The following is a 23443-nucleotide window of genomic DNA, read 5'->3' on the forward strand; positions in this document are numbered from 1 at the left end:
CAACAAAGGACTTTTATCCAGAATGTCTAATACGTTCTCAAAACTCAGTAACAACAACCAACCAAATTTTAAAGTGGGCATGAATAGACACTTCACCAAACAGAATACACAGATGGTAAATAACCATATGAAAAGATGTTCATTAGGGTAATGAAAATTAAAATCAAGATGAGATGTCCTTCAACAAGAATTTAGTATCAATAGCTACATTGTGGGAAATCCATGTAATGGAATACTATTTAGCAACTAAAAGGAATAAACTGGCTGGGCATGTTGGTTCATGCCTATAATCCCGGCACTTTGGGAGGTCGAGATGGGCAGATCACTTGAGGTCAGGAGTTCAAGACCAGCCTGGCCAACATAGTGAATCCCCGTCTCTACGAAAAATACAAAAATTAGCTGGGCATCGTGGTGTGTGCCTGTAGTACCAGCTACTCAAGAGGCTGAGGAGGGAAAATTGCTAGAACCCAGGAGGCAGAGGCTGCTGTGAGCCGAGACCACACCACTGCATTCCAGTCTAGACTACAGAGCAAGACTCCGTCTCAAAAAAAATAAAATAAAATAAAAATTAAACTATTGATATACACAACTACTTAGAGGAAATGCAAGGGCACTATCGTTGAGTGAAAGAAGATAGTCTCAAATAATTGCATACTGTATGATTCAATTTATATGACATTCTCAAAAAGACGGCTAGAGTGATGGAGAACACAGCAGCGCTTACAAGAGATTAGGGATGGGGGAAAGATGTACAAAGGAAGAGAACGAGGGAATGTTTTTTCTTGACTATGCTGGTGGTGGCATAATCTACATACATGTTAAAATTCATGAAATTGTACAATCAAATATGTCCATTTTATATGATAATTGAAAAAAATAGAGGAAAAAGCTGACAGGGTCATATCTTTACCTGCCTAATACTGTCTCTTCAGGTCCTTTCCTAGAGACAGTTATATGCTGAAGTAAATAATAAAATGTGGGAAGAATTGTTTTTTTAATTCAGTCCACATATTATTTAGGTATATCTTAAAATTTAGGTGTATCTGTTATAGATGAAGCTGATTAACTAGCCCAGTCAGCTTCCTGTCTTTTAGAGTTCCTGTTTTTGACTCCTTTCATTTTAATGCTAAAAGCCAACAACTCTCCCCACTTCCTACAAGCCCCATCAGCAGCCTAGCATTGGCTCCTCTGTGGTACACTGGTGCTAAGCAGTAGCTGAGTAGGGGAGAGAGATATAGCGTTAATTTTTTTTTTTTTTTTAATGAAAATGTGCTTTGATAGGCAAGTAGGATGGAGAAAGGTCTATACAGCAATTCAACAGAGTTTCATGAAAGAAAAATGAGCCAGAAACCCTAATACAACCAAAGGAAGGTGAAAACTGATGACTGGCTGATTGTTGATTCATGGACTGAAGCAGGGTCTCCCTCGGTTGTCCAGGCTGGAGTGCAGTAGGGGCAATCATGGCTCACTGCAGCCTTGACTTCCCTGGCTCAAGTGATTCTCCCACCTCAGCCTCCAGTGTAGCTGGGACTACAGGTGCATGTGACCACACCCGGCTAATTTTTTGTATATTTTGATGAGACAGGGTTTCACCATGTTGTCCAGGCTGGTCTCAAACTCCTGGGCTCAAGTGATCCATCTGCCTCAACCTCCCAAAGTGCTGGGATTATAGGCATAAGTCACTGCACTGCGCCCAGCCAAAAACTGTTGTTTAGAATGGTAAAAAAAATTAGTAAGCACCTGAAAAAAAGCTTTCCTATCTTAAGGGCTTTTGATTCGAGACCACCATGTGGCCTTGATTCTTAATGTCCTGTCACTGTTACTTCATTTCTGTCCTCCAGCAATCACTGTCCTCTCATTTGGTATCTACCTTTATATCTCTTCCAAGCTGCAGTTATATTTTGTAATAAAGGTCACAGCAGAAGTACCTATTCTCTCAATTTTGAAATGGCAAAAGAATTTTAAAAATTAAAATCAACTCCGGCTCTGTTTTGGACTGACATCCCAAGATTTTAGTGTAGGGCAGTAATTTTCATTTTCAAATCACACCTTCCATTCCTCAGAGAAAAGTTAAGTTTCTCTCTTTTTCTACCTCACTGTCTCTTGGCTCTCAAACTCTCCTAGGCTAGTATGTGTCTTCAGCCCAGACGAAGAAATAAGAAAATCCTATGGGAGGGCTTTCTTGCTTGACGCTATAGCAACAGCCAGAAAACACCCACACACTTTTAAAATTCTCACCTCAAAATTAGTTTATGTGACTGTGAAGATGCTGACATCTCCCACTGTTGTTACTAACATCAGACTCTTAACACTCAATCAAATAATTCTGAAACGTGTTGGCTGTATTTTCTAATGAGACAATTTCATTTAGGCATCTGAGGGTTTTGTCATTTGGGGAAACCTTTGAAATGTGAAAGACGGTATCCTTTAAGAAACCTGGCAGTATTCATTTTTCCTCATGAATAATCTCCCCTGAATTTCCAGGGGAAAAAAACATGCAGAAAAGTATGTAAGAATTCTTTTCTAACTGTAAGCCCAAGAAAAATGATCTTTTGTTAACTAGTAGCTGTACACTATACCACTATCCTAAGAGCAATATTGTCCCTCCATTGTTAAGAGATTAATAGGCCGGGCACGGTGGCTCAAGCCTGTAATCCCAGCACTTTGGGAGGCCGAGATGGGCGGATCACGAGGTCAGGAGATCGAGACCATCCTGGCTAACACGGTGAAACCCTGTCCCTACTAAAACATACAAAAAACTAGCCGGGTGAGGTGGTGGGTGCCTGTAGTCCCAGCTACTCGGGAGGCTGAGGCAGGAGAATGGCATAAACCCAGGAGGCGGAGCTTGCAGTGAGCTGAGATTGCGCCACTGCACTCCAGCCTGGGCGACAGAGCAAGACTCCATCTCAAAAAATAAAAAATAAAAAAAGAGATTAATTTCCCAGTAAAAATCATCTTCTGCATATCATGAAATACAAACAAAATACTGTAGTAACTTGTAAAAAGTCTCAGAAAAACAAAGAATCCCCCAAATACTCAAGCTTCCTAATCGAATAATATAAAAGCTTATCCTGAGAGAAGAAATATTGGAAAAGCTTTAAGTGCACATACACACAAAATGGACCCAACTAAATAACCATAACTAGGAAAATGTTCTACAGAACCTAAGACAGCAAAAATGAAGCATTTGTAATACTCACAAACGATGTTCCATGTTAAATACAAAAAGGCAGTGTAATCTAATATACGATATGCTCTCAATGAGGAATGGGAAGAAAAAACACTTAAAAGAAAAAAATGTCAGGAAAAGGGGAGAGAGATATGGGAATACAGCTCTCTTTTAGAAGGTGAGTCTTTGGAATTTTTCCTATTTCATTAAAAAAATTCTTTAGAGATAATTTTTCTATTTGACTTTTCTTAGTTTCTAAAATTTCTATAATGAGCTCGTGAGTACTTTTGTAATAATAAAAGCTTTAAAAAGTTTAACAAGAAATTGGCAAGGAAACCAAGTCTGTTGACGTCTTTTACATTTAGGTGCTACCTCAAATGGCCTAAGACATTCAGAAATTACTGTGCTTAGATCGCATAAAGAGTTTTATAACATTTTATCCCATTTAAGCCTCTGGACAACACAACAAACAGATAACATTACTATGCAGAGAAAATGAGCAACTTCACACCTCGAGCAAGCAGCGGGACTCAGACTTCAAGTCAAACAGTCTGACCTGTGAGCACACTGTTAAATAACCTCCCTGTTTACTTTTTTGGTTCTTTTTAAGCATCCAATTTAATTTACTTATTTAATTTAATAAGTACTAATTTATTTCCAGACAATTATATTTGTATTTTATATATTTATGTTTTTCATGTTGCTGATATTTCTTTAACAGCTTTACTAAAATACAATGTATAATACCATACAATTCACCTACTTAAGTTGTACAACTATGGGGTTTTTGTTGTTGCTGTTTTAATTAAGAGACGGGGTCTCATTATGTTGCCTAGGCTGGTCTTGAACTCTTGGGCTCAAGTAATATCCCCACCTCAGTCTCCCTAGTAGCTGGGACTACAATGGGTACCACTACACCCAGCTAACTTTGTTTTTTTAATGGTATTGAACAGAGTTGTGTGACCATCACTGCAATCTATTTTCAAATCATACCAAAAGCCGCCTCTCATTAGCAGTCGTTCATCATTTCTCCCCAACCTTCCCAGTCCTACACAACCACCAGTCTATTCTCTATCTCTATGGGTTTGCCTGTTTTGGGTATTTCCTAAGAATGGAATCATATGTTATGTGCCCTTTTGTGTCTTTTTATTTTTTTTACTAGCATGTTTTCTTTTTTCTTTTTTTTTTTTAATTTATTGAGATGGAGTCTCGCTCTGTCACCCACGCTACAGTGCTGTGGCGTGATCTCAGCTCACTATAACCTCTGTCACCCAGGTTCAGGTGATTCTCCTGGGACAGTCTCCCGAGTAGCTAGGACTATAGGCACATGCCACCACGCCCAGCTAATTTTTTGGTATTTTTAGTAGAGATGGGGTTTCACCATGTTGGCCAGGGTGGTTTCGAACTCCTGACCTCAAGTGATCTGCCCAACTTGGCTTCCTAAAGTGCTGGGATTACAGGCATGAGCCACCATGCCTGGACAGTGTAATGTTTTCAAGGTTCACCCATGTTGTCACACGTATTGGTACTCCATTCTTTTTTATGATCAAATAAAATTCCACCATATGGATATACCACATTTTATTTACCCTTTTATCAGCTGATAGACTGAGTTTTTCCTACATTTTGGCAATTATGAATAATGCTCCCATTAACATACATGTACAAGTTTTTATGTGGACATACGTTTTCAATTCTCTTGTGTATATACCTAGGAGAGGAAGTGCTGGGCCATTTGGCAATTCCATGTTTAGTCTTTTGAGGAACTGCCACACTATTCTCCAAAGCAACTGTACCATTTTACATTCCTACCATTAATGTATCAAAGTTACAGCCAGGCACGGTGGCTCAGGCCTATAATCTTAGCACTTGGGAAGCTGAGGCAGCTGGCTCACCTGAGGCCAGGAGTTTGAGACCAGCCTAGCCAACAAGGTGAAACCCCATCTCTACTATAAATACAAAAAATAAAATAAAATAAAAAATAGGCCAGGCGCGGTGGCTCATGCCTGTAATCCCAGTACTTTGGGAGGCAGAGGCAGGCGGATCACCTGAGGTCAGGAGTTCGAGGCCAACCCAGCCAACATGGTAAAAAACCCCGTCTCTGCTAAAAATACAAAATTAGCCAGGAGTGGTAGCATACGCCTGTAATCCAAGCTACTCAGGAGGCTGAGGCAGGAGAATCTCTTGAACCTGGTAGCCAGAGGTTGCAATGAGCCAAGATTGTGCCATTGCACTCCAGCCTGGGCAAAAAGAGTGAAACTCTGTCTCAAAAAAAAAAAAACAGGCCAGTGCAATGGCTCATGCCTGTAATCCCAGCACTTTGGGAGACTGAGGGGGTAGGATTGCAAGGTCAGGAGTACGAGACCAGCCTAGTCAACACAGTAAAACCCCATCTTTATTAAAAATTCAAAAAATTAGCCAGGCACCGTGGTGGTGGGTGCCTGTAATCCCAGCTACTCAGGAGGCTAAGGCAGGAGAATCGCTTGACCCCAGGGGGCAGAGGTTACAGTGAGCTGAGATCGTGCCATTGCACTCCAGTACAGGTGACAGTGCGAGACTCCATCCAAAAACAAATTAATTAATTAAAAATAAATAAAAGTTTATATGTATATATGAAAGTTCTAGTTTCTCCACATCCTTCCCTAACACTTATCTGTCTTTTAAATTACAGCATTCTAATGCATATGAAGTGGTATTTCACTGGAGTTTTGAATTGCATTTCCCTATTGACAAATTCTACTGAGCATCTTTTTCACGTGCTTATTGCCTATTTGTACATCTTCCTTGGAGAACTCTCTGTTCAGATCCTGTACCCATTTTTAAATGTTTTTGTTAAATTATTGAGTTGCAAGAATTATTTACGTAGTTTAGATACAAATGCCTTATCAGATATACGATTTGTGGGTTATCCTATTCTGTGGGTTATCTTTTCACATTCTTGATGATGTCCTTAGAATCACAAATTTTTAATTTTGATTAAGTACAATTTATCTACTTCTTCTTTTCTTGCTTGTGCTTTTGGTGTCATTTCTAAGAAGCCATTGCTCAATGCAATGTCACAAACGTTATGACTATATATTCTTCCAAGAGCTTTTAGGTTTAGCTCTTACACTTAGGGTCCTTGATGCATTTTGAGTTATTTTTATATATGGTGTTGAGGTACGTAGATAAACTTTTAAAATCCTATTTCATTTTTTATTTTATTTTTTCATTGTTTGTTTGTTTATTTACTTATTTAGAGAACGAGTCTCACTCTACCGCCCCCGGCTGGAGTGCAGTGGTGCGATCTCAGCTCACTGCAACCTCCACCTCCCAGGTTCAAGCTATTCTCATGCCTCAGCCTCCTGATAGCTTGGGTTATAGGCACGCAGCACCATGCCTGGCTTATTTTTGTGTTTTTAGTAGAGAGGGGATTTTGCTATGTTGCCCAGGCTGGTCTCAAATTCCTGGGCTCAAGCAATCCACCCGCCTCAGCCTCCCAAAATGCTGAGATTACAGACGTGAGCCACCACGGCTGGCCTTAAATCATATTTTAAAAGTTAAAATTGGCATCATCCTTAACTTTCATCTCTATTTTTCTCAAATCTCGTCAACCATCAGCTAGCACAGAGTTTAAAAACCTCAGACTCTGAGGTTAGAATGCCTAGGTTAGAATTCTCCTCTGGCTGTCTCGTGTGACCTTAAACAATATACCTGACCTCTCTGGGCCTTGATGTTCTTGTCTATAAAATGGAGAGACTAACAAACCCCACCTTAAAGATGAGGATTAAATGCCAATAATCTATCCAAATGCTTACTGTAGTAAGCACTTTTAATAGAATTCAACTATTAATTCTCACCTTCTAAATATCACTCAAGTTTGTCTGTTCTCAGCAGTTTGAAAGTTTCTACCCTATTGGAGGCCATCACTTCTTACTTGGATCACTAAATCCTATTCTTAAACTATTTCCCTACTTCTAATCTTGTCCCTTCCCAAATCATTCTATATCAGACCCCATAATGACCATTATAAAATGGTCACATATCCATATCCTGCATTTAAAAAAATAGCTCCCTGGTGTCCCTAGGTTGAAGTCTAAATGTCTTAACAAGTGAACATGGAGACTTTCAGGTTTGGCTGCCATTTACCTCTCCAGCCTAATCTCTTAGCACTACTCCTACCTGGGGACATGACTTTTTCCACCTCATACTTATCTTTCAGGAATCAGCTAGACACCACTTTCTCTGAGAAGTCTTTCTAGATGACTCCATCCTGTTCCAAATAAACACATCTTCTTTTACACTCTGAATTCTCCCTATCATTTATTATACAGTGTTATAATTAACTGTTTACTCCTATCTCTTTAATATGAGAACTGGTGAGGACAGACAATATTTCTTTATCACCACATCCCCTAATGAGTAATACAGTCACAGGCCAAAATGATTAATAAATATTTTATGGGCTGATGAATGGCCTCAAAAGTATGCATGTATTGTGTGGCACTTTTCTCCACTAGACAGAGAATCCACCAAAACAATAACTTAATAGAAATTATTTTCATGTTTACAGCCTAAGAGTTTCTTCTTAAAATTTTTTTTTGAGATGGAGTCTCACTCTGTCACCCAGGCTGGGGTGCAGTGGCACGATCTCAGCTCACTGCAACCTCTGCCTCCTGGGTTCAAGTCAGTCTCCTGCCTCAGCCTCCCAAGTAGCTGGGGTTACAGGCACCTGCCAGCCTGGCTAATTTTTGTATTTTTAGTAGAGATGTGGTGTCGCCATGTTGGCCAGGCTAGTCTCGAACTCCTGACCTCAGGTGATACACCGCGCCTGTCCAGCCTGAGTTTCAATTAAACATGAGTACTACTGTCATTACTATCATGATGCACATGTGCGTGACTTGTGGTTGGCTATTAACACTAAATAAAACAAGAGAAATAGTTAAGACGCTTGATGTGTCAAGTGTACAAAACTCAAACTAGATAAATTATTTTCCAAGTTTCGCTATTTTCTTGCCCTTACCTTCTCTGCAAGGAAATGTTTTTAAATTAAATATAAATTTCAAGTAAATTTCAATAATCTTTATTAAGTAAATTCAACTTGCATGAAGAAAAAAATGAAAATTTGAATAACCACTTTAAAACAGTTTTCATGCAAGTTTTAAAAATAATCACTTCAGAAACTTCTGAAGTCCTAAAACTAGCCACCTAATTCAATAAAATTCCATCCTAATCCCTATTCTACTTGGAGTAAAAATATGGACTAGGAGTAAAAAGTGGCCTTATTTTTTAGAAACATATACCATTCATTTATGAATGAATGAGAGGAAGGGGAAGGCTGGCAAATTCATCTGTAAAATCATCTGGGTCTTCAGCCTCTTGAGAGTGAGACTGGGTTTTTAATTAATATTCCAAATTCAAAAGTTATTAGTCTTGGCGCTTCCCTGGTGGTCTAGTGGCTAGGATTTGGGGCTAACAAAATTATTAGTCTTTACAAATTTCTTATTTTTTCAATTTAAAATTTCGATTTCTCCAGAAATAAATCTAGTCTGTACAGGTTTTTAAGTATACACTAATACTAATGTATAACCATATTTTTAATTAAAATATCTTAAATACAGAAACAAGTTACTGGAAACTATAATCAAACTATAAATTTGGCTGGGAATAGTGGCTCATGCCTGTAATTCCAACACTCTGAGAGGCTAAGGTGGGGAATCCTCGAAGCCAGGAGTTAGAGACCAGCCTGGGCAACATAGACAGAATCCATCTCTACAAAAATAAAAATAAAAAAAATAAAAATATTAGCCAGGCGTGGTGGTGCACACAGGTAGTCTCATCTACTCAGCAGGCTGAAGTGGGAGGATCTCATAAACCCAGGAAGTCGAGGCTGTAGTGAGCTGTGATCATCCCACTGCACTCCAGCCCGGGTGATAGAGCAAGACCCTGTCTCAAAACAAACAAAAAAATCCCTATAAATCTGTGAAATCAAATTTGACCCAAGTATTAATATTTTGGGGCAAAATCAGTTTGAAAAATTCTATACCTTTACTCATACTTTCCATTGCAAACAATCTATATATTTAACAAACATCAGACACTACCAAACTATAAAAGGGGTTGGCATGCCTTTTCTGTAAATGGCCAAACAGTAAGTGTTTTAGGTTTTGTGAACCAGACAGTCTGTGTTTCAACTACTCAATTTCGGAAGATTGGTTCCAGGACAGGACCCCCTGCAAATACCAAAATCCACAGATGCTCAAGTCTCTTATATAAAATGGCATGGTAACTGCATATGATTTAGGAACATCCTCCTGTATATTTTAAATAATCTCTAGATTACTTATAATACCTAATACAAATGTAAATACTATGCAAATAGTTGTTATACTATATTTTTTATTTTTATTTTAAATTATATTTTAAAATATATTTATATTTATGCATATTCTATTTTTTCTTAAATATGTTTGATCCATGGTTGGTTGAATCCATAAATGCAAAACCTGAAGATATAGAGAGTCAAATGTATATTTTTATAGCATGCAAAGGAGCCATAGACAATACATAAAAAATGAGAGTGACTGTTGTCTAATAAAAACTTATTTACAGAAACACATGGTGGGACATTCTTGGCTCCAAGGCCACAGTTTGCCAACTCCAGTATTATAAAACAATCTGAGAGTCACAGAAACTAGCCTTCTAGTTTCCCTCTACCTTCCAGGCCCTGCTGCTACCTTACTGTTAACATGGAAAATTGAATCTAGCCTTCCACATTCCCAAAGCTTCAATTCTGGAACTTGAAAGATCCTGAAGGACCTGAAATGAACTTGCTTTCTCCTTGCCAAGAGATTTCATCCAATTTCAGTTCAGTTAAAGGAAAGTGCTCCTTGGACAGATGAGCCATCAAGAGCAGTTCATGGACTCTACTAAAAAATCAAAGCAGATAAAGATTTGTCTCTATCAAAAGACTTCTATGAGACAGGATTTTTTTTATTATTATTATACTTTAAGTTCTAGGGTACATGTGCACAACATGCAGGTTTGTTACATATGTACACATGTGCCCTGTTGGTTTGCTGCACCCATTAACTTGTCATTTACATTAGCTATTTCTTCTAATGCTATCCCTCCCCCATTACCCCAGCCCACAACAGGCCCCGGTGTGTGACGTTCCCTGCCTGAGACAGGTATTATTATCCCCATCTTCACATGAGGAAACTGAGACTTAGAAAGGATAAATTATTCAGCCAGGGCCTGTTCCATACCCAATACTCAATTCTCTGTATCATTCTGCCTCCAATACATTGAACTGATAAAGACAAACATGGTAAACCAAAATAGATAAGTAGCTATGTCTCCTAGAAGTCACATCTTAGGTCACTAGAAGAAAATATCATTTTGTCAACTTAATATAAAGACTGTGATTCAGTATTTAAATCACTGTTTCAAATATATTTTTGAGCATTTTTGTCCTAAACAATTACCAATGAAATAACAAATCACCAGAAAGACAACAAATTCCTTTTCTGGATTTTGTGGTATTGGTACTCTTACCTGACACTGGTTAATAGCTGCATGGTTGCCATGAAATGGAGACTGTCTTTCTTTATCTCGATGATGCCGACTGCTGTGTTTACTTCTCTGCAACTGCTGGCGTAATTTTGCAATCTGAGAAAGCAAAAATAGCAAGTACAACAGAGTGTTTTCCACACGAAATAAAAACACATCCTTGCTTAGTAAGAACTAGTAAAACTCACCCTTAATAAGTCCTTTGAATTTGTGAAACACATCACAGTCTCATTTTTTTGTTCATAATTTTACACATATATACAACACATGGATATATGTGTATATGTTCCAACACTGTTCTCAGCCTTCAAGCTTCCCAAGCACTACACAAATAAAGTTTTCAGCACTTAGAATAAGTACATTACAGTTTTCACAAAGAATTAAAAAAAAAATCATTCTCATTGCCTTTACCATAAGTTAACTTTTATTTTTAGATTTCTTTATTGAACACCTAACTTTCAACAGCTCCAAAAATTACACAGTATTTAAAAATCAACTCAAGCCATGAAATATATTCACAGGTATCATCTTTAACGAATGTAATTCCAATGAATATCTTATTTATTCTTTGACCGAATTTTTGCATTTCTACATTATGTGTGAAATGAAAATGTCACTAATTAGCAGCACAGAAAATGGTAATCATAGCACGGAGCCATAATCATCATGGTTATAGTGAATACTGCATTTCAGAAACACCACCATATATAGAAAAATAATAAATGTGGCCGGGTGCAGTGGCTCACGCCTATAATCCCAGCACTTTGGGAGGCCAAGGCAGGCAGACTGCTTGAGGTCAAGAGTTAGAGACCAGCCTGGACAATATGATGAAACCCTGTCTCTACTGAAAATACAAAAATTAGCTGGCCATGGTGGCATACACCTGCAGTACCAGTTACCTGGAAGGCTGAGGCACGAGAATTGCTTGAGCCCGGGAGGCAGAGCCTGCAGTGAGCCAAGATTGCACCACTGCATTCCAGCCTGGGCAACAGAGTGAGACTCCATCTCACCAAAAAAAAAAAAAAGAATAAATGTGAATTTGTTGTATTGTTACAATGTTTAAATCTGATATTAACAGACAAGTATGAACTCTCCTAAAAAAAAAGACAAAAATACAAATCAGGTGATATACAAATCTCCCTACTCAAATCTTTATTAAATCAATACAATAATTGTTTTCCTGTTATTTCACAAGCCAAAAAGAAAAAATATATCAATGGAAAATTACAAAGACTTGCTGCCCATAATATCAAGGAAATAGCCAACAGAAGGATCATATTTCCACATCCACTATCTTAGAACCATTTTTCTGACCTCCTTAAGTTGATCTGTACTGCCCCAAGATGCTGAGCGCTTATGAGATCCTTTCTTCTTTTCAGAGTATTCTTCAGCCCATGCACTCTCTGTCTGTAATGAAAAAACAGGGGAGGTATATTTTAACAAAAATCATTTCACAACAATCTTTACCATACTTTTTCTATTGTAAAACATATTTCCATTACAGAAAAATTAGACATTAAAAATAATTAACACAAATTACTCAAAATTCTCCTAGCACCAGTTACTTAACTGGTATTAATTACGATGAATATTTTGGCATACTTCATTTTTATTGCTAATAAAAAATTAGTATTTTTAAATAATTATACTCCAAATAAAGCATTTATGGAACAAAGTTAACTATGTAGAGTAACTAGAGTTACTACAGTCAACTAACATATAATAGCTAATAGTGTTAGTTACTATTAGCATGCATCAGGCATACTAATAATAGCTAACATTCTTGTGCTCTTATGTGCTAGGCACTGTGCTTTCATATGCTTTATCTGACTTAACACATGTAAGTTGCCTAAGGTGTTACAGCTAGGAAGTGGCAAACCCAAGAAATAAACCTAAGACTCCAGAGCTCATAATATTAACTTCTGTATTATGTCTAGTCTTGCCATAAGTATCTGCAGAGAATAGCTTCAAAAATGTTAAACCTGGCTGGGCGCGGTAGCTTATGCCTGTAATCTCAGCACTTCAGGAGGCCAAGGCAGGCAGGTCACGAGGTCAGGAGTTAGAAAACAGGCTGACCAACATGGTGAAACCTCATCTCTACTAAAAATACAAAAATTAGCCGGGCGTGGTGGTGTGCACCTGTAATCCCAGCTACTCAGGAGACTGAGGCAGGAGAATCGCTTGAACTCGGGAGGTGGAGATTGCAGTGAGCCGAGATCGTGCCACTGCACTCCAGCCTGGATGACAGAGGGAGGCTCCGTCTTGAAAAAAAAAAAAAAAGTTAAACCTTAAGTAGTTATACCAAACCTAGAATTTAAAGAGTATACTGGGAAAGAAAATACAAATGAGTTCCTAGCACATGAAACTATGCTCAACCTCACTGATAAGAAGGGAAACGAAAGTTAAAGCTTCAACAAGATTGAGCAATTTGCTAATACAAACTTTCCTATATTGTTAGTGGGAGTGTACAGCCTTTATGGGGGCATATTCAGCACCTGCTGTCAAAGTTATAAATGCACAAACTGACACAGCAACCCCTTATTTAACAATTTATCCTGCACAGATACCAAATGTACATCTTTATGTACAAAATGACTTGCCTATTATCCCTGTAGCACTGTTATTACAAGTAAGACTGAAACAATGTAAATAAGTTAGATTTATTTAGGCCTGGCTAAATAAATTATGGTATACCTTTATAACAGAGTACTGTGCAGCTATAAAAAATGAATAAGGAAATTCACAATATACAGACATGAAATAATCTCCATGATATACTGTGTTTTTTTTTTTTTTTTGAGACGGAGTCTCGCTCTGTCGCCCAGGCTGGAGTGCAGTGGCCAGATCTCAGCTCACTGCAAGCTCCGCCCCCCGGGTTTACGCCATTCTCCTGCCTCAGCCTCCCGAGTAGCTGGGACTACAGGCGCCCGCCACCTTGCCCAGCTAGTTTTTTGTATTTTTTAGTAGAGACGGGGTTTCACCGTATTAGCCAGGATGGTCTCGATCTCCTGACCTCGTGATCCGCCCATCTCGGCCTCCCAAAGTGCCGGGATTACAGGCTTAAGCCAGCGCGCCCGGCCCATGATATACTGTTAAGTGAAAAACCTCAAGGCTCAGTACCGTGTGTATAGCAACTGCCTTTATATGGGACTGTTAAAAAGAATGTATGTGTATGTAAATTATATCTGGAAGAAAATACATGGTAACAAAGAAAACTGGTACCAGTCGTTGTCTCTGGGGAAAAAGACCCTTAGTGTATACCCTGCTGTACCTTTTGAATTTTGCACTACATGAAATAATAAAAAATAACAAAAAATACTGTGCAGTTTGAATATTCTTTGCACTATCAACGTACCAATTACTAATTATAAAATGGTCTAGTTTCAAATGGGGAAGGAAAAGTTTTCAAAAATGAAGAAACTGCAATTCTAATTAGTCATGTTCCAGGTCTGGATCTTCTCCTTATAGCTAAAAGGACTCCATTCTGACAAGGATCCTTAAATACACTGAATCAAAAGGAAGGGCTACAATTTGGTCAACTTCCCACCACTCTATGCCCTATTTCACCCTAAACTCCAGTTTCACTTTGAGGTTACCAACTGATGTCACACATCCCAGAGGTGACCCCTACTGTACTTATAATTTCTCATATTAGGGTCCACAGGCTCTTTAAGTCCATTGTTAAAATACCTGTCACAAAGATCAACATGTAAATAGGACCATATAGCATAAAGTATCAAAATCAAAAACCAAAATCAAAATAATAAACTTAATACTATAAAATTTAAAATCTTAACAAATGAATTCTTTTTTTTTTTTTTTAACTTTTAGGTTCAAGGGTACATGTACTGGTTTATTATATAGGTAAACTGGTAAACTCGTGTCATGGGGGTTTGTTGTACAGATTATTTTGTCACTCAGGTACTAAGCCTAGTACTCATTAGCTGCTTTCCCTGATCCTCTCCCTCCTCCCACCCTCCACCCTCTAGAAGGCCCCAAAATCTGCTCTTCCCCTCTATGTGTCCGTGTGTTCTCATCATTTAGCTCCCATTTATAAGTGAGAACACGCAGTAGTTGGTTTTCTGTTCCTGGGTTAGTTTGCTAGGGATAATGGCCTCTAGCTCCATCCATGTTCCTGCAATGGACATGATCTTGTTTACTTTTATGGCTGCATAGTAGTCCATGGTGTATATGTACCACATTTTCCTTATCCAGGCTACTGTTGATTGGCATTTAGGTTGATTCCATGTCTTTGCTATTGTGAATAAGCAGCATAGTATGCGTGGTTCAGAATCACAAATGTTGGTGTTAAACAAACACATTTAAGTTTCAGATCAGTTAAATAACATTTTTTGGGCCAGGCACAGTGGCTTATGCCTGTAATCCCAGCACTTTGGGAGGCCGAGGTGGGTGTATCATGAGGTGAGGAGTTTGAGACAGCCTGGCCAACATAGTGAAACCCCGTTTCTACTAAAAATACAAAAAATTAGCCAGGTGTAGTGGCAGGCACCCGTAATCTCAGCTGCTTGGGAGGCTGAGGCAGGAGAATTGCTTGAACTCGGGAGGTGGAGGTTGCAGTGAGTCGAGATCTCGACACTGCACTCTAGCCCGGGCGACGGTGCAAGGCTCTATCTCAAAAAAAAAAAAAAGTGTCTTAAGATGCTTCTCCTATATGAATTTTTAAATTCCTCATTTATAAGAATAATGTAAGGCCAGGCACAGTGGCTCATGCTTATGCATGGCTAATCCCAGTGCTCTGAGATGCCAAGGCTTCAGGATCACTTGAGCCCAGGAATTCAAGACCAGCCTGGGGAACATAGGGAGAACTCGTCTCTAAAAAAAAATGCAAAACATTAGCTGGGCATCATGGCTCACGACTGTTGTCCTAGCTACTTGAAAGGCTGAGGTGGGATGATTGCTTGAGCCTGGGAGGTTGAGGCCGCAGTGAGCTGTGCTTGCTCCACTGCACTCCAGCCTGGGTGTCAGAGCAAGACCCTGTCTCAAAAAGAAGGAATAATGTCATCTACCTACTAAAATTATAACGTAATTAAAAGAGTTAGTATGTGTAAAGGGTTAAATTTTTAAGCACAGTGCCAAGAACAAAACATTCACTCAGTAAATGTTCATTATTATTTTCATTCCATTAGGCCAAGAAGTCGTAACTTATTTTGTTATCTCTATGGTCATAAAGACAGATGAAAGAATGCAAATAATTTGATGAAAAAAATGGCCATAATAATTTCAAGTAAAACAGAGGGTAGATATAGAATAAGTTTTATGAAAAGAGTTTTTTGCAAATTCTAACCAAATGTAAATGATAACCCATCTCTTTCATACATTTTATATTACTGTTTATGTGAAAACTTCAGGCTAAAATCATGACAAAGAGTTACTTTATAAATACAATTCCAAATTCAAAAAGTGTTTAAATTTTTATCCCTGCATTTCAAATTGTAGTTTAGTATTTAATTCAGACCTTATTAGAGGTTCTCAAATACAGTTTGAAAAAAAAGTTGGTTTATACCTCTCCCTATGTAAGAGGGGAGGAACCCTTAGAGATAAGAGGGAATCCCTCTATTTAGGAAATCTCCTTAATATATTAAGTGAAATACAAGGTTGCAGAAAAATGTATAGACTATGATACCTTGTGTGTAACCAAAAAAAATCAGTTTTTCTTGTTCATTTGTGATTGTATGTGTGGTTGTGGGCTTGGGCACATGCAACCTCCAAGAAAATAACTGATTTAGACAAGGATTATCAATGGAAGCGAAAACTATTAGGTAAAAGCTACTGAAGAACAGGATATTTATGTGGTGCCAAAACTCACAAATTACTTGCTAATTACAAAACAAAAAAGTTCATTTTCTTTCTAAAGTGAAGAATAATTAATTTAAAAACTTAATGTAATTAAGAAAACAAGTGCAAGAATGACCTGTTCTAAGTTAAGGAAGACTTCAGAGAAACCAAGTGCAACGTATGAATGTCGAATTGGGTCCTTCTGGGTCCAAGTGTAATGTATAAATGTTGAATTGGGTCATTAAAAAAAAAAAAGACATTGGGGAAATTTTAACATAAACTGGTTATTACATGATATTATGGAATTGTTCATTTTTTTAGGTGACCTACTGCTATTATGGTTATATAGAAAATATTCTTAGGAGATACATATTGAAATATTTAGGGATAAAAATATCATAATATCTCCAACATACTTTCAAAAATTGCAGCAAACACACACATACATACAAGATAGGTAAAGCAAATATGACTAATGTTTAAACCTCTTGAATCACAGCTGTAGAACTGTAGTATTCTTCTGATTTTTTTTTGTACATATAACATTTTCGTAATAAAAAGGAGAAAAATCTTAGGTCATTTCCACTAATATTTTATGAACTCCCTTTAGGACAATTCCATAAAGAAATATCTCCTTTAGAGGCCAGGCGCGGTGGCTCAAGCCTGTAATCCCAGCACTTTGGGAGGCCGAGACGGGCGGATCACGAGGTCAGGAGATCGAGACCATCCTGGCTAATACGGTGAAACCCCGTCTCTACTAAAAATACAAAAACTAGCCGGGCGAGGTGGCGGGCGCCTGTAGTCCCAGCTACTCGGGAGGCTGAGGCAGGAGAATGGCGTAAACCCGGGAGGCGGAGCTTGCAGTGAGCTGAGATCTGGCCACTGCACTCCAGTCTGGGCGACAGAGCGAGACTCCGCCTCAAAAAAAAAAAAAAAAGAAATATCTCCATTAGAAAGTATTAGACAACAAATCAATACAGAAGAATGATAGAGCTACAAAGTCATCATTTTGGAACTATTATAGTAATAACTGACTTAAGTAATAATCATCAACAAATGCTAAAACCAATGAGTGTTTCTTGGAGAACAGAATATTTACAATCTCAACTATTTCTCCACAAATTACTTATTAGTTACAAAGGTTTCTGATGGATCAAACTTAACATCACTGACTTCATATGACTCTTGATCCACAGGCACAGAAAGGAACATACATCCCATAAGTATTCCTAACAAAAATGTAACAAATTGAATCTTATCACAAAGGAATATATAAACCCAAGTTGACAACATTCAAAAAACTACTGGTTACACTCTTAAAAAACATTAATGTCATGAAAGACTCAAAAACTCAGGTTGAAGAACTTCCCTGGATTAAAGGATATTGAATAGAAATGACATGTGGCCGGGCGCGGTGGCTCAAGCCTGTAATCCCAGCACTTTGGGAGGCCGAGACGGGCAGATCACGAGGTCAGGAGGTCGAGACCATCCTGGCTAACATGGTGAAACCCCGTCTCTACTAAAAAAATACAAAAAACTAGCCAGGCGTGGTGGCGGGCGCCTGTAGTCCCAGCTACTCGGGAGGCTGAGGCAGGAGAATGGCGTAAACCCGGGAGGCGGAGCTTGCAGTGAGCTGAGATCCGGCCACTGCACTCCAGCCTGGGCGACAGAGCGAGACTCCGTCTCAAAAAAAAAAAAAAAAAAAAAAAAGAAATGACATGTAAATGCCATGTGTGCTCCCTGACTGCATCCTAGATTACAGGGGAAATTGCTATAGAGCACACAATCTGAGCAACTGAAAAATTTGGAATATAAACCATATATTAAATAACAGTATTACATCAATCTTAAATCTCCTGAATTTGATAATTATATTGGTATTTTTAAAAGTCCTTGTTCATATACATGCTGAAACAAGTAAGAAGAGTTAGAATGTCTGCAACTTACTAATGATTAGCAAATAATGTAATTGTACATACAGACAAAAATAAAGCAAAATGTGGCAAATGTTACTCGGTAAATATAGGTGAAAGGTATACTGGTACTTAATATCCTTGCAACTCTTCCGTACACTTAAGATTTTTCTCAAAATAAAAAGTTTTAAAAATCAGGAAAATTATTAAATGACTAATTTTAAGTATAAAAATTAATTCAAAGAAAAGCAAAGGTATATAAAAGATTCCTACAGATTTATTAAGAACAAATTAAAGATGATGAGAATAACAGTATTAATTACTAAGATAAATAAAAATAAACATAAGGAGCAACAGACAGCTTTGCTCACTTCAGTGATAAGATGTTCAGGGCAGGAAAAAATACCTAGCAAAGACATCAGTTTTACTTAGACTCCTAAAGCCAAAGAGAATTGCTTTCTTTGTTCAACTAAGAAGCTGTGCTTTGATTGTAAGACACTTAGGTATTAATAAAAAGTAAAACTGAGTTTTAATTAAATGTTTTGATTTTGTTCAGTTTTGTCTTACATACTAGAAGACTTATATTAAAAAGTATCTAATAATGTGTCAGACACTGGATTAATGATTGGAGGTCAAGAGGAAATACAGCTCTTATTCTCAAATAGCTTCTTCTAGGAAAGAAGGAATAAATAGCTAATTATGATATATGTGATGATAGAAGTCCCCTAAGAAAGGCACCTAATCCAGAATTGGAAGGACAGGGGAGGCAGGTAGGCAGAGTTTTATGGAATGAGGAGATACTACCAGAGTACAAGTCATCCAGTCAAATGGTGGGAAAAGCATTCCAAACAAACTAGATCGCTGGAAAGCATCAACGAGTGGAGCACATAGGGCCAGGTTCATTGTTAAGACTTGGAGTACATCTTCAAAATTATTTTTAATGAGGTTAAAAAATGTATTAGTTACTCCTTGACAAATACAGATGCAAAGATCCTCAATAAAATACCAGCAAACCCAACCAACAACAAAATTTTTTAAAAATTATATACCACAACAAAGTGGAATTCATCCCTACGATGCATAGAAGATTCAATAAACAAAAAAACAACTGATATAATAAGCCACATTAACAAAATAAAGAATAGCATTATATGATCATTTCAACAGATGCAGAAAAAACTCAAAAAATTCACGCCCTTTCATGGTAAAAACAAACCAGGAATAACAGAAAAGCATCTCAACATAATAAAATAAATTTCACAAAGGAGAAGCCCACAGCTAACACCATATTCAATGAAGAAAAACTGAAAGCTTTTTCTCTAGGATCAGGAACAAGGCAAGGATGCCCCACTCTTGTCACTTCTATTCAACACAGTACTAGAAGTCTTAACCAGGACAATTAGGCTAAATAAATAGCCTCCAAATTGGAAAAACAAGAATTAAAATTGTCCCATTTGGACACAACATTATGTTATTATAGAAAACCCTAGAACTCCAAAAAACAAACTGTTACAACTAATAAACAAGTTGCAGGATACAAAATCAACAACAAAAAAATCAGATGTGCTTCCAAACATTAACAAATATCTAAAAAGGCAATTACGAAAAAAGGTTCTGGAATGCAGGCAGCAAGATGGCAGAATAGAAGGCTGCACTCATTGTTATCCCCAAGAAGGACACCAATTTAACAACTATCTATACACCAAAAAGCACCTTCATAAGAACCAAAAATCAGGCCGGGCGCGGTGGCTCAAGCCTGTAATCCCAGCACTTTGGGAGGCCGAGACGGGCGGATCACGAGGTCAGGAGATCGAGACCATCCTGGCTAACACGGTGAAACCCCGTCTCTACTAAAAATACAAAAAAAACTAGCCGGGCGTGGTGGCGGGCGCCTGTAGTCCCAGCTATTCGGGAGGCTGAGGCAGGAGAATGGCGGGAACCCGGGAGGCGGAGCTTGCAGTGAGCTGAGATCTGGCCACTGCACTCCAGCCCGGGCGACAGAGCGAGACTCCGTCTCAAAAAAAAAAAAAAAAAAGAACCAAAAATCAGATGAGCACACACAGTACCTGGTTTTAACTTCATATCACTAAAAGAGGCATTGGAAGAGGGTAGGAAAGACAGGTTTGAATAGCCAATGGCACCATTCCCCCTCCCTCCTTCACCCCTTTGCCACTGCAGCGAACTGTGTGGTGCACACTTGGGAGAGGGAGAGCACAGCGGTTGTGAGAGATTGCACTGAATTCAGTGCCGCCATCGCTGCAGAAAGCAAAATAGGCTGAACTCAGCTGACACCCACCCATAGAGAGAGTACTTAAACTAGCCTTAGCCAGAGGGGAATTGCCCAACCCCATGGCCAGAATTTGAATTCCAGAAAGCTTCATCACTGCAGACTAAAGTACTATAGGGCCCCAAATAAATTTGAAAGGCAGTGTAGGACACAGAGACTGCAAATCCTAAGCAAGTCCTAATGTAACTGGGCTCAGAGCCAGTGGACTTGGGGGACACGGGACCTACTGACATACGAGCAGGGGCGGCCAATGGCGTGCTGGTGCCACCCAACCCCAGGCTACACAGTTCACAGCTGCAAAAGAGATATATTCTTTGTCTTGCATCTTGGATACCAGCTCAGCCAAACAGGATAGGACACCACTCAGAGACATGAGGCCCCCTTTCTAGGTCTCAGCTCCTGGAGGACATTTCTAGACACACCCTAGGCCAGAAGGGAACTTGCTGCCTTGAAGGAAAGAAACCAGTACCAGCAGGACCCATCAGACTAAAGAGCCTGTGGGCCCTGAGAAACCAGCAGTCATGGCCAGGCAGTGTGGACCTTGGATAAGACTCTGAGACTTGCTAGCTTCAGGTGAGACTCAGCGTGTTCCCAGCTACGGTAGCTATGGGAATACCCCTGCCTGAGAAAAGCAGAGGGAAAAAAAGCAAAAATAAAGGGAACTCTGTCTTCCACCTTAGGTACCAGCTTGGCCACAGTGGCATAGAGCACCAAGCGGGCTTTTGGGGTTCTCGATTCCAGGCCTTGGCTCTAGATGGCATTTCTGGACCTGCCCTGGGCCAGAGGGGAAACCACTGCCCTGAAGGGTGAGTTCCACGCCAGGTAGCATTAACCACAAGCTGGCTGAAGAGCCTTTGGGCCTTAAGGGAACACTGGCAGCAGTGGCCTGGCAGTACTACCTGTGAGTATGTGGCAGTGGTGGCTACAAGGTGAGGCTCCTCTGCCTATGGATAGGGGAGGAAAGAGTGGCAAGGACTGCATCTTGTGGTCTGAGTGCCAGCTTGCCAGAAAGACTTCTAAGGTTTTTGACTCTAGTCCCTGACTCCCTACAACATCTCTGGACCTGCCCAGGACCTGGGGAAACTTACCACCAGGAAGGAAAGGACACAAACCTAGCTGATTTCGCCACCTACTTACTGCAGAGCCCCAGGGCCCTGAGTAACCATAAACACTAGCCAGATAGTGGTTACAGCAGGCCTTGGGTGAAAAGCTATGCTGGCTTCAGGTCTGACCAAGTGCAATCACATTGGTAGTAGTCACAGGGGTGCTTGTGTCATCCCTCTCCCAGCTCCAGGAGGCTCAGAACAGAGAAGGACACTCTGTTTGTGAGTGTCTTGAGAAAGAAACGGAACACAACAAGGGTCTCTGCCTTGTAATCCAGATAATTCTTCTGGATCTTAACCAACATCGTCAAGGCAGTATATCTACAACTCTGCAAGAATATCACAACATTACTGAGCTTGGGGTGCACCCTAACAAAGACACAGCTTAGATTACAACACCTATGTTTTGGTATTTTTAAGACAGGATCTCCCTCTGTCACCCAGGCCGGAGTAGTGGCACCATCTCAGCTCATTGTAGCCTCAACTTCCTGGGCTTGAGTGATCCTCCCACCTCAGCCTCCCAAGTAGCTGAGACTGCAGGCATATGCCACCACACCCGGGTTTGTTTTTGTTTTTGTTTTTTTTTTGTAGAGATGGGGTTTCGCCATGTTACCCAGACTGGTCTCAAACTCCTGAGCTGAAGCAATCTGCCCTTCTCAAACTTCCAAAGTGCTGGAGAGTTACAGGTGTCAGCCACTGCACCCAGCCAACACCCAGGCTTTGCAAATATCTGAAAATCTTTCCCAAGGACAGGTACAAGCAAGCCTGCACTACAAAGACCTACAATAAATACCTAACTCTTCAATGCCCAGACACAGATTAACATCCATTAGCATTAAGACCATTCACAAAAGCATGACCTCACCAAATGAACCAGAGACCAATGCTAGAGAAGCAGATATGTGACCTTTAAGATAGAAAATTCAAAATAGCTGTTTTGAGGAAGCTCAAAGAAATTCCAGGTAACACAGGGAATTCAGAATTCTATCAGACAAATTTAACAAAGAGATTGAAATAATTAAAAAGAAGCAGAAATTCTGGAGTTGAAAAATGCAACTGACATACTTAAGAATGCATTAGAGTCTTTTAGTAGTAGAACTGATCAAGCAGAGGAAAAAAAATAGTAAGCATGAAGGCAGTTTATTTGAAAACACAGAGTCAAAAGAGACAAAAGAAAAAAAAAAGAAAACAATAAAGTATGCCTACAGGATCTAGAAAATAGCCTCAGAAGGGCAAATTGAAGTTATCGGCCTTAAAGGGGAGGTAAAGAAAGAGATAGGGATAGAAGGTTTATTCAAATGGATAACAACAGAGAACTTCCCAAATCTAGAGAAAGATATCAATATCCAAGTAGAAGAAGGTTATACATTACCAAACAGACTTAATCCAAAGAAGACTACCTCAACACAACTCCCAAAAAGTCAAGGATAAAGAAAGAATCCTAAAAGCTACAAGAGAAAAGAGACAAATAACACGTAATGGAACTCTAGCACATCTGGCAACAAACTTTTCAGTGGAAACCTTACAGGCCAGGAGAGAGTGGCATGACATATTTAAAGTGCTGAAAGTAAAAAGCTTTTACCCTAGAATAATACTGGCAAAAATATTCTTCAAACATGAAGGA

General features: G+C 39.1%; 1 protein-coding gene across 1 annotated transcript in view; it reads right to left on the bottom strand.

Moving 5' to 3' along the window:
- Positions 1-23443, bottom strand: part of FAM117B (family with sequence similarity 117 member B) — a 133396-nt gene that overhangs the window by 25835 nt on the left and 84118 nt on the right. The window contains exons 3-4 of the mRNA XM_033230676.1: positions 12035-12127; positions 10706-10819 (exon numbers count right to left, since the gene is read on the bottom strand). Of these exons, the coding sequence (XP_033086567.1) occupies positions 10706-10819; positions 12035-12127 (207 nt within the window). The remainder of the gene's footprint in view (positions 1-10705; positions 10820-12034; positions 12128-23443) is intronic.

This window comes from Trachypithecus francoisi, unplaced genomic scaffold (genome assembly GCF_009764315.1).
Source record: "Trachypithecus francoisi isolate TF-2019V2 unplaced genomic scaffold, Tfra_2.0 Lachesis_group13, whole genome shotgun sequence".
NCBI classification, from domain to species: domain Eukaryota; kingdom Metazoa; phylum Chordata; class Mammalia; order Primates; family Cercopithecidae; genus Trachypithecus; species Trachypithecus francoisi.